Source organism: Zeugodacus cucurbitae, chromosome 2 (assembly GCF_028554725.1).
Source record: "Zeugodacus cucurbitae isolate PBARC_wt_2022May chromosome 2, idZeuCucr1.2, whole genome shotgun sequence".
NCBI lineage: Eukaryota > Metazoa > Arthropoda > Insecta > Diptera > Tephritidae > Zeugodacus > Zeugodacus cucurbitae.
Genome location: NC_071667.1, coordinates 69734215 through 69747120, shown reverse-complemented (window position 1 = coordinate 69747120; position 12906 = coordinate 69734215). Strand labels below are relative to the sequence as shown.

The window sequence follows — 12906 nt, the reverse complement described above, 5'->3', positions numbered from 1 at the left end:
GCAAAAAACAATAAAAATGCCTAATAAATTATGTCAGCATATTTTTATTGCTTCGGCAAAAAATGGTTACATGTTATCCCTCAATTGTGTGCACTTTCTACGCCATTTTCCTGCTGTGTCCTGTGGAAGTCTGTTAGCGGAAGCGCTTGCGTGTTTTTACCGTTATTATTTTTTTATTTTATAGCAAGTCATTCTAATCAATTTTCAGTTGGCAAAAATTATTTATTTGTTACATTTTATGTACAATTTCGGCAATTTTCGCAACGTGCAACGGCCGTGCGCTCGGTTGAATATTTTTTATAGCATACAAACAGGCGATTCCTTTATGATTGAATTGCCATGACAACATTTATTATAAATTCACCTTTTTTCGGCAATATTTAATTGCCATTTTTATGACATTTTAAGGTTTTTATTATTTATTTATAGGCAAAATATTTTTTTTTACCCTTCACGGCAAAGGAAACCACATGTGAATATGAATTTATTAAAAATATGTTTTTTGTTTATATTTTAGGATAACCTGCTACATTTAATTGTCAACTTACAGTTAGAATTATAAACTTTCGTTAATTATCAAACATTTTTTCGAGAGACACATGCTGGGTTGGAACACCAAAAAAATAACTGTATAAATTTCCAACGCAAAATTACGATTCCATCCATGTACGTGCCTTTCACTACTCATGCTCGATTCAAGACCGGCTTATCACGTTTTAAAAGCTTGCAACCTTGCGCTTTTCCATTTTCAATTAAAAACGCATTATTCCGCACCGTATTACAAGCGAAAATATTTTTCATTAATTCGATGTTTTCGTTGTTGTTTTTTCAGTGTGAAATGTTGAAAAGATTACCAGCATGTTGTGCGTAGGACATTCGGTATTTAACTCAATCAACATTTCTCACACAAACAGATAAAAAAAGCGGCACGCCAAATTGCATATCAAATGTGAATTCCCTACATTCACTTGTAAATGGCGGCTTTAAATGTTTGTAAAAAAACAAAAATAATATTATAAATATATTTTTCGTATGTCCTCATAAGCTCACGTTAGAGCGCTATTTTCATTCGAATATAAATTCTTTTGGCGCATATTGCAGTTCGTCTATAAACAACGATATATTTTACACATTTTTTCCACGGCAAATTCATCAGCTTCAGCTACAAACCGTTAATGGTAACAAGCTTCCGCTTTTAATACCAATATGCACCAACTCATCTGATATCCAAATAAAAAAAAAAAACTTTTGCTTTTTAATTTTTGCATTTTTTTCTGTAGCACTCGTTTGCAGAGCGCCCATTTTTTACAGTTCAATTAATCGGATGTAATCAAAACCGGTTCGGTTTTACTATTTACCTTGATTGATAAATAACATTTTATACCAGTTTACATATGTCGATATCGTGCGTAAATATTTTACGCTCGTCGCATTTCCATTGGTTACAAAGAGCCTGTGTGTGGATTGAGGTCACAGTTGCTGTTGCGGTGGTGGTGGTAGGAAACGTTCCTCAAATAATTTAGTGATATTGAAAGTACTTCGATACTCCATAAAAATACCGATCATTGGTTTCATAAGCCAAAAAGACCGCATAGGGCACGATAAAAATTCAGAACCTTGATTTGATAAGCCAAAAACACAACGTAGCGCTTGTCGAGCATTCACATAGCTTGAGCTTTCACTTAGCTCGAGCTTTTACGTACAGACTTTTGACTTTTGTTGAGCTTTCACTTGCGCAGCTTTCATGTAGCTTAAGCTATCACTCAGAGAGCTTTCACTGAGCTGGTATTCTATCCACGAAATTTAAAAAGAGGATATGATTTCGAGTGAACTTCTTTTGCAAATATCATTGTTGTTCGGTTTTTCATTTAATTAAGGTGAATATTAAATAAATATAAATTAATTATTGATACAATTTTCTCTTATTTTAATTTTCACGCTTTCCACTATTCACCAACAATAAATCTTCAACTTTTCATACACTAAAAAACTCTAGAAATAAAATTGAGTATAAAATTTAAGTTTGAAAACTAAAAATAAGCGCAACCACAAGAAAAGCGCCATTATAATTTCTTCTCTCATTTCCATGCGCTCACATTAAGCATAAAAGGCGCTAACGTCATACTTTCCCCAACTGCATTGTTATTTATTACTTGTTTCTTATTTAAAGTTGTACTTTTGTGTGGCGTTTCTTTTGTTATACTTTCATTTTTTTTTTGCTTTTGAAAAACTTTTGCTAACAACTTTTGTCAACTGCGAAATTCATTGCTCGATTGCAGCGCAGAGATTTGAAACTTTCACTTCGAAACTCGGCGCGTCTGTGTGGCGTTATCAGCGTAGATAGTGTCTCCGGCAGCCGCATATGTCGGCGCCATATTTCATGCCAACAGACGGCTCATCGATGATTTGTATATCCACGAATGACGCCATTGACAGAAACTTTTACGATACACTTGTTTTCGGCTTAAAATGTGAAACTTGAAGAACTAGTTGGAGATGGAGTAATTTGTGTTTTAGTGTTTTATTCGGAGTATTGTGTCTTATGAAATGAAGATGAGCACTCATTTGAGATGTTGAGATGCAGCAATAAAAGAAAAATTATAAAATTTCGTCTCTAATTGTGAGATCAACGTTGTTTGGAGGTGTACATGGCGTATGAGTGATATGAGACTTTTCAAATTATTTATGAAAATAGTATTTCATACCATACTTTACTATTTTACTATACAATATTCTTAAACAATTTTCTTTTTCAATTCTTAATAATAAAAATATACCTCACTGAAGTCCAAATTGCTTCCTATATTTAGTTCTAATTACTCCAGTAACCTCGTTATCAATCTCTCACTGTCTCCAACCAATATTTAATACATTACAAAGCTATAAAGAAATCATCAACAGTATTAAAGTAACTCTTTGCCAACATTCTAGTAACACAAATAACCCCACATATACACCAACATTTATCAGCACATCCCACATTTGTCTGTCCAATAAATAAATTGTGTGTCATCCCACCACATCGAGTCCAGTTGTATGTCAACGCTGAGCATGTTAGTTCCACATATATCATCCTCAGTGCTTGCCACATTGTTTTGTTGTGACTTTTTTCAACTCGTTCCCATTCTCCTTCACTTTTATCTTTCAGCTTTCATTTCACTACTTTTATTTACTTGCTCTGGTTTATTCAGCTAATTTTGTCAAGCAACTGAGCGCACATACACAAATCGTGATCAAATAAGCGAAGAACGTGCAGTGCTTTAACAAGTCGACTGATTGATGTGTCAATACCACCAAGTGCTATGCAGCAACCGTGGGGTATTGTGTAAACATATATACCGGGTATATTTTTGTAGCAATCTAAACACATGTGTTTGCTTGTATAGAGGCAGTCAGTGTTTTCGCTTTTAATAAAAATAAAGTAAAACTCAGGCAATCAGCGAAAAGTCAGGAAAGTGCGAGTAAGTGTAGTTATAAATAATGGAGAGATGTAGCAACTTGCCTAAGTGGTGTCAGTTGATTATTGGGCTATATAAATGAATTAATAATCTAGAGTTAAGAAAGTAAAACTTAATTTATACTAAATATCTTCTAATGAGGAATACTGTAGTTTTTAATAAACTCAAAGACTTTAACTCAAGTTTATCAGTAATTTTATTTCTAATTTAACCGACTCATATTTTCACTATGATTTGTCCGATGTCAAATATTATACTTTTTGATAAACTCTAAATCTTAAACTCGAGTTTATCAATAAATCTTTTAATTCAGCCAAATTTCCAGCAGGAACCATCTGATATTCAATATTGTAATTTTGAATAAATTCCAAACCCTAAACTCGAGTTTATCTCCGAGTTTTTATGAATTTAATTGTGTCATATTTCCTTCTAAACTTCAAAACTTAAACTCGAGTTTATTAAATACTTTTTTATCAATTCAACCGGTTCACATTTCCACTGAGAATCGTCTGATGATCAGTATTATAGTTGCTAATAAACTCCAACTCGTTAACTCGTGTTTATCAGCAATTTTTTTGTATTCAACTGGAAATACTTTTTTCGAGAAGATATTTAATTTGAACTGGCTGTGCCTGATTATTCTTATCAGTTGTAAAGTAAATTGTAAGCTACATGGAGTTGTATACAAGCCTATATGCGATATGTTGTATGTATTACTATGTATAATATTATTCTTCAACCTTTTATTGGCTTAAATGTTGTTTTACATATTTTTAATGATTTTTAAATTTTCAGAATATTTCAGCTTTGTCCGCATGAAACGAAACCCACTAATAAATTGGTCAATAAACATATATTGAACGCTTATATACTTTTACGCTTATAATATTATGCAATTAAAGTCAATGTAATTCGGTCAATAACATAACTGTGATTTAAAATGCACTCGCCATGTATACGCTTGTGGAAAAGCAGAGCAAAACTCAAATACCACAAAGCGCAGTGCGTGCGGCTTTACAATATAACTGTAAGTTTCTACATACACATCTCTGCGGAGTTAAACACAGTTAAATATCTCTGAATATATACAAAATAGTATGCGTAATGCGCGCATTTAAATAAATCTGTTTGACATACATATACGAGTATAAAGGCCAGCCTGTGCCACCGAGCGCATTGTATGCAACATTTGACTATTCAATCTGTGTTCAATAGCGTTAACATTAGGGAATTTTTCGTACAATGATATTTGCTTTAACCCGGATCTGTTTGCATTTAACAGTGTCTCCAGTGTAACCAACTACAAGCAGACAACACATACTCATACACACACGGACATGCAACAATGATAGCCATATCGTTTCAATAATTCATGGTCGCTCAGTCGCTCCGTTAAGCATGTCTCTGTGTGTGTGTTTAAATATGTTTGTTTGTAAGTTTTGCTGCTTTGTCGCTCCCACTGCAGCTCATGTGTGTTGGTTGAAGCAGTGTCTCACTGTTACAGCTACTGTTGCCGTTGCTTTATGTTTCAGCTTTCCGGTTGTCTTAATTATGATGCATTATTGTGATTTATTTATAACCACGCCATTTTACAAAGGCGTTATTACACATATATACATACATACATACAAAATAATACATATTTATTATATACAAACATATATATATATATATATATGCACATGTATCGAAAAGCTTGCCTTATTTATGTGCCAACATCCAACTAATTGCTATTACACGTTTCTTGCATTAGTGTTGTGCGTATATAACAGCTTTAAAGTGCACATACATACGTATTAATGCTTTAACTGCAACGACATGAAGTTGGCAATTTGAATATATGAGACATTTAAGATGCTTTTCAATATGAATTATGCTTTAAATGTGCAATAAAGCCAATTTTATAACTCAATAATCGATTAAGTTACAATGTGAAGAGATTGGGAATTGCTGTAAACAGGGCATAAGCTCACCCTTTAATGAGGTTAATATTCATAATGTACATATATGTATGTATGCGTCAACTGAACTATACAAGGTTTGACAACCAATCCTTCTGAAAACAATACTTTTTGCTATAATGGTGTCTATCTACGGTTGAATAGGTTAAGAAACATATATGGAATATTCACATACATCTTGGAACACACAATTCTAGGCGTGACACTAATATCTTTTAGATAAAATTATATATGTCAAAGACCACTCGAGTTGAGTCACAGCATTTTAATTACATCCTCTTGTCAGAGTTTGAAAATTCCATATTTTTTATTTGGAGCCAGCTTCCTGTTCTTTAGAATAGATAACTTAGACAATAATCAAGTGTTTAAAAACATTTCGACCCATATTTTCCTTAGCTCCATATCTCGAATAAAGTAAAAGAATTTCCGTGATTTGGTTTGTATATTAGAGACCATATGTAAGCCAGATGATTGAAATTGAGTTAATATGTTTTTTGGGGTACCTAAAATACCTGAACTCTGCATAGACTTCACACTAGACGCCATATAGGCAACCTTATTATAATGTCATATTCACAATTTCGCGACATTCGCGACATATTAGGTTGGTAAATATCGCCATTCTATGCGATAAAACCTCCCATCCGGGCTCCCGTAGCTTCTGACGAGTCATCAACGAAGTGTGTGGTCTTGCGTTGTCCTGGTGGAATACTACACCCTTCCTGTTGGCCAATTCTGGACGCTTCTGGTCGATCGCCTGCTTCAAGCGGTTCAGTTGTTCGCAGTAGATGGTAGAATAAAGCGTTGAGTGAACATGTCTCTTGGGGTACCTAAAATAGATAAAATCTTCGGAATTTCCCACTATACCCCATATAGACTCCCTTACTATAATGAATATAATCGGTTCAAAATTTTAACATTCGCGACATATTATTATTAATATTATAAATGCGAAAGTAACTCTGGCTATCTGTTACTCTTTCACGCCTAAACGGCTGAACGGATTTTGATGAAATTTGGTATGGTGATAGATGATAACCTAGAAATGGTCATAGGCTATAAATAATCACGTCATCGTTCTTAGTGGGTAGGCAGTAGGCAGATAACTAAATTGAGTTAGTGATTTTTAGTCGTTTTTGTTGGGCCTTTTGCTCTTTCACGTTTAAACAGCTGAACGGATTTTGATGAAATTTAGTAAGGTAATAGATGGTTACCTAAAAACGGATATAAGATCAAAATGATCACGTCATCGTACTTAGGGGGCAGGAAGAGGCAGAAAACTGAATTGAGTTAGTGATTTTTTTAGGGTTTTTGCTGGGACGGATTTTGATGAAATTTAGTTAGGAGATAGATAGTACTTAGTTACATTTTTATTATTAGATAGTTAAGGTAGCTGATAGATGTAGATATTTTCTTAACCAATCATTTATGTCTCTAGTTTATTCATAAATTATTATTTTTTTTTTTAATATCTTATTTCTTTGGATTTTTCCAATTTTTTTTCGATTTATTTTGAAACCTTTCTAAAAATCGATCATTACAGATCATCACTTTTTTTCCCCTTAGACATAAATTTATGTAGAACGCTTTATTTACATTTTATTTGTATTTGTGTATTAACAAGAACACAAAATGTGTATGTTGTTTTTTTTCTTATTTTTGTAAAAATGCTAATATTAAATTTTTCATAGTTTTATAGTTGGCTTGATACAGCAGCTGTTGTACATAATGGATTTCTTTACTTAGTTACTGACATTTGAGTTTATTAATTTTACATATTTGATAAATATGCATATGATTTTTTATAATTGGAGCAAAATCTGGGTCAAAAATTTCTCATAAAAACAAACTAAAAATGCAAATGCAATAATAGGAGATAAACGAAATACAAAATAAAATAATATAGCAAGAGAAAAAAGTAAATACAGCTATTTAGCACATATCAATGTAAATATATACTACATGACATACATATATACAAGTCTATAGTATCCTCATTTCAAGGTATCTGTATTGCATAGCAAAGCAGCACCACAACATGCTGAATCTGCAAAATAAAATATATTTCAACCGTAGAGTGGAAAAGAGATATTTGTGAATTATATTTAAAACTACGAAAAAGATTTTCCCATCACTATCGAACAGCTTCGTGACTACGGGCAAAGTTATAATGTGAAAATTTGCAATGCAAACGAAAACGAAAATCCTTGCCAACTCGAGCTATTTGACTTATGAATTAATTTTTAAGCTCTTTGCTGGCAACGTCCAAGTTTTTGAACAAACAAGATATTGAGTAAAGCAAATGAAAGTTGGAGCAGAACTTTCGTAACTGTTAAATTTCATGTATGTAGGTGTGTATATAGTGAATACATGTGAGTCAAACACGCTGTGGTGAATTTAGAGATAAAGTGAGCATTTTTATTTATTTTTGGTAAAAGACTATGAATAATGGTTACTGCTATGAATTTTATTTTAAATAAAGCAGTGAGTTTAAAAAAATACAGAAGAGAAGGCTGAATGCCGTAAATTACTATGTATATATAAGTATTTGAATGGAAAATTTTATTAAAATATATATTCTATTTTAATATAGAGAAAATATGATTGTATATACACTTAAATATTCCATCAAAATTTTTTCTAAATTTAAGCTAGTTATCAAAAATACTACGCCTGCAATCATAAATCACAAATTTTGCCTTTATTCTACAAATATTGACAGGCTAACATTGCTCATTTGACATACGAATATATATGTTTGCGTAAGTTTTTATGAATATGTAATCATTTTGGGGGGTAACTAAAATAAATTCTTTATGCGTAAGCAGTTAGCCTTTCGTTGCTTAACTTAGCCTTCAAATGTAACTGTTATGGGTAACCTTGCAGGAGTGGCGCTTGCTTACATACATATGTACAACTATCGCTTGTGCGCACGTATGTATTTTATGTCTAAACGTTTCAAACTAATGGCGCCCATAAATCAGTTGCCACATACACGCACGTTACGAATGTTGTACAAGATTACATACTTGCTCAAACAAACTAACATAAATATATGCCTACATATAAACCAAAAGTTGCAGGCATATGGGTAGTTAAAAGCGCATAAATCGGTGGGATTGTAAAGGAGAGAGCATGCCCTGTAGGAATTCATTGATATAGACTTCCTTCCTTCTCGAACGAGAGATTTGGAGAAAATCCAGGTCCAAGCAGCCACTTTTGGATTATAGAAAAGCTTTTCCTGGGTATCGAATGGATTTTCTCTTCCATAAACATGACAATTTTAAAACTATTTCTATTGGTCTCTTAAAGGTAAGAGTATCTTTAAAATTTATTTTTTTTTATTCAAGAGCTTCTTGATAATAATCAGAATCACTGTTTCGTTTTTTAGTGATTCATAATCGGAATTATATTCTTTTAAGATTTTAAAAACTGTCGGAGCAAACTCAAAGGTTTAGTAACTTGAGAAATTATTCAATATTTACAAATATAGAAGTCTGAAGGATGGATTAATGCAGATTTTAAAAGTTATAAAATATACGAAAAGTTATGACAGTTTTTTTAGAAGTATGTTCAATTATGTTCGAAAATCTGCGCTTAAATGTAGGCAACATTTTAGCACTACTACGCCTGTTGCCTACATTTAGGAGAATATATCTTTAAATCAACATAAATGGCCTGAATATTGAACAGATTAAAACTCGCTCACCATAAATATCCCAAAATAAAAGCAATTTTCCTACAAGCTATTCGAAAGCATAAATATGTACAATCAAGCACTTAAACGCAGGTGTTCCATTTTTGAAATGTAAGCGAGTATTAAGCGAACAGCGAGTGCCACATATGTAGATAAGTATATCCACTCACAATCACATATACTTTGAACATGTTCACATATGTTTAAATATTTCTGGTTTATGTTTGTTGTTTTCAACTTTTATTGTTTTTATACGCCCAGCTTTTGTTTTATGTTTTTCCCTGTATTTTGTTACCCCTTCAGAGCACAAATTGCATTTTATGGGCAAATGTCATGTTAGAGAAACATATTGGCACACAATTTGATATTATTTTGGCAGCGCATAGCTGAGCGCCAGAGTTACACGCCAGTTTGGTGAGTTATTGTTATGGAGGCGAAGCACGGCGTTGGCGGCAAATTGTCTGTCAATTGTATTTCCAAGTTTTGGCTAGCCAAAATCCAATGCTTAACTGGCAGCTGCCATACACAAGCGAAAACTATTTGAGAATTGATTTCGATTGTTTTTAAACGAAATAATATTTGTGAAAATATTATATTGCTGTGTGCAAAATCTGCTTTAATTTTTGATGATTTGCTGGTGAGGTACAATATTTTCTTAAATTTTATATAAAATTCAGGCTTGAATACATTTTTCATTAAATTATTACTGAAATCCTTTTTCTTTCTATACAAAATAAAGTCTTCTTTCAATTCTGGCATTAAATTTATTGCAATTTAATTTATCTTTTAAAATTCAATCATGAATTTATTATGCGCAAAATAAATGTCTCTGGCAATTCTTAGCTCAATTTAATATTAAAACTTTGAACATTACCTCCACCGTAATCTCTTCTCGCTTCATGCAAATCCTTTTCAATGACACTTGCGCTATCTAAAAGACACTTTTCAGGTGTCGAAAAGTGTTTCGCATCTTTGCGGGTGTGCTGCCAAATGTGCCATAATAGATATGTCTATATTTATTTTAGATTAAATCCGCCTAATACCACTTAAGGCAATCAGCAACCAGTTAAATACAATGAAGCAGTCTTTGAATGCTATTTAAATACAGACACACACATATACAAATTTAAGCAAAGCAAAATTCTACGAAAATTGCCGAAATTACAGAAATTACCATAACAAAATAAAATGCTTCAGTGGGCGTGTGATATGGCTTAGCTAGGCGGTGAGCGGCGGAAGTCAAATAAAGTCACTCAAATCAAGCAAACTTATTTTTGTATTTTCCTCAAATGTATTTATATGACTCCAAATGGCTCATGTTTCCAGCGTGTGAACTGAAACACCTGCTAGCTGTCAGCAATGCGACGAAATCAACTGTTATTGCCAGAAAAGTGGCAATCCATTTGGTTAAACGTTGCGTATACGCAACATTTTCGTTTAATGCATTATTCAAACATTAAACTGTTAAATTCGCCGAAGCAGCTACTCAGCATGCATGTAGTTTAGCAAATTGACAATATTTGTTAAATGTAAATAAAAGCAGATGACAAATAAAAACAAACAATCGTTTGGTAATAAAAAGAAAATATTGAAAATAAATTTGCGCAAACAAAAATGCTGAAGAGCGCAAAAGAGACAAAAAATAAATAAATAAATAACTGTTCATATGACTTTGCAGCAAGTAAACGCTGTAGTTGACGCTAGTATTGGCTGGCTGCTGGCGTCAGCCAACTGCATGTGACACATTAAAAATATATGTAAGCGTCACAGTGTCTAGACGCCTGGCGCCAACGCCGGTGGCTGGCGATGCTGTGAATGCTCGTGTTGCTCCGCATTTATTACTTTGCCGTTATTTCTAGTTTTTTGTTGCCGCAATCGTTACGATAAACGCAAATAGAGGGATAACTGAGCATGAACACATACATATTCTAAAATACATATGTGGATATGTGCTTATGTGGTAATATTCGAATTTAAATATGTGGGAAAATGGATGCGCTAGAGCAGTGAAGTTGCTATGTACTTGAATGCACATGCATATAACTGTATATGTACAGTTAATGGGGAATAAACGATTGACAATAATGTCTTTTCTTTGTCTCTTGATTTTCCTATCATATCTACGTTGCTAGTTATTTTCTTGTGGTTAATACTGGATAAATTTTAAATTTCATTCCTCAGACAGGGCATCATTTTACCATATAAGTTTGTAATAAAAAACAAAGTAAAATAAAATAGAGTACACTTGAATTAGATGAATCTTCACTATATGATTCATAACAGCGCCCAAGGGTAGGTAACACTATTTTATTGCTCTTTTTACCATATTGTTTTTATTCTAAAGTTCAATATCTACACAAAATTTTCAATTGACTTTACTCTTCAGCAATCATTACAACAAAAACATCTGTGCTTTCTATTTATATTTCAATGATTTCTTATGTCTGCAAATTTTTGAAAATTTTGGTTTTCCTTTCGAAACTTTCCAACATTCTCAGCTCCTTTTCTATGCTTTTTTGACTGTCTGCATTAGCTTGTTAGTGCAGAAAACTGCATACAATGACATACATTTGGCTATTCAGTTGGCAAATGATTGTCAGTTAACCGAGTTTCGCACAAATCCCATGTGACATGAGCATATCCGTTCAACTCGTCAACTAAGCTCCGCTTTAGAATAGCACTCATGAGTGCAATTGTTCGGTTGATTTATTGATTTTCTCTTGAAGATAACTTGGATTTCTACTTTTGATTTCTTTGCATTATGCAGAGTGTACTGTTGGGAGGTAGTGGAGCTGGCACGGAATGTGAAGAAAGAACAAGATAAATTACCATTTTTTCTTAAAAATTTTGGAGAAATAATCTGAATTTAGTTTTTCAAATAAATGCATTTTATCAATTATTTTTGATTAAAAATAAGTATTTTAAAATAATTTTCAATTCTCTTTCCTTTCCTTTCAGATCTCATCGACCACAGCACTTCTCATCGTGTGATCGCAACGCGCATCTTCCGTGAGAATATTGTTTAGAAATATCCACCTAATTAACAACAGCAACAACAACTACAATATTAGTAGCAACAACAAAGTAGTAGTACATCACTGGAAGCAGTGAATTAAAAGCAATTTTTAGGTCAATAAATTGAGAAAGCAACTAGCACCTACTAGAAACTACCAGAGGTATCTACATAAGAAACAAAACTAAAGAGGGAGTAAAGTAGAGGAAAAAAAGCAAAAATGGCAGCATTCATAGCGAAACAAATGGTTGGCAACCAGCTAAGCGCCGTTAAAGGTAAGTCTGACTTGAAATTTTATTTAATTAAATAGACTGTTTGAGTGAGTGCCTATAGACATATGAGAACTTTTGCTTCTGCTAACAAAATTAAATTATGAAGAAATCTTGTTTTTCACTCGATCACCAAAAACTGTGATTTTTGAAAGCGTAGCGATGGTAGCGCCAACTCTCGGGTGAACCTTTAAATAATAATATTTATTCTTCTACAGTTAGGATGAAACAATTTTAAAAATTTCATTATAAAAACATTAACAGTATCTAGTTATCGAATTTCTAGTTAAATTACTCCCAATCTAAAACGAAGATGACTACATTCAAACCTTAGAGTACAGCGACATCTAGCGCTTTGATTTCCGAGTACAGAATTAGGTTTGGTCATGAATTTACGCTTCAAAATTACTTAGAGGTCCGAGTCATCGCTTTTCTCACAAACTCAATAACAGCTGTCAAAGGATAGAATATACAATTTATCATTTACACGCGTCCATTGCTTGCATCC

General features: G+C 32.9%; 1 protein-coding gene across 7 annotated transcripts in view; it reads left to right on the top strand.

Annotated features, from left to right (window-relative positions):
• Window positions 1-12906, top strand: part of LOC105211906 (complexin) — a 290240-nt gene that overhangs the window by 100556 nt on the left and 176778 nt on the right. For all 7 annotated transcript variants that reach the window (XM_054225569.1, XM_011183595.3, XM_011183591.3 and 4 more), the window contains exon 5: window positions 12075-12404. In XM_054225569.1, the coding sequence (XP_054081544.1) occupies window positions 12350-12404 (55 nt within the window). In that variant the 5' untranslated portion in view covers window positions 12075-12349. The remainder of the gene's footprint in view (window positions 1-12074; window positions 12405-12906) is intronic.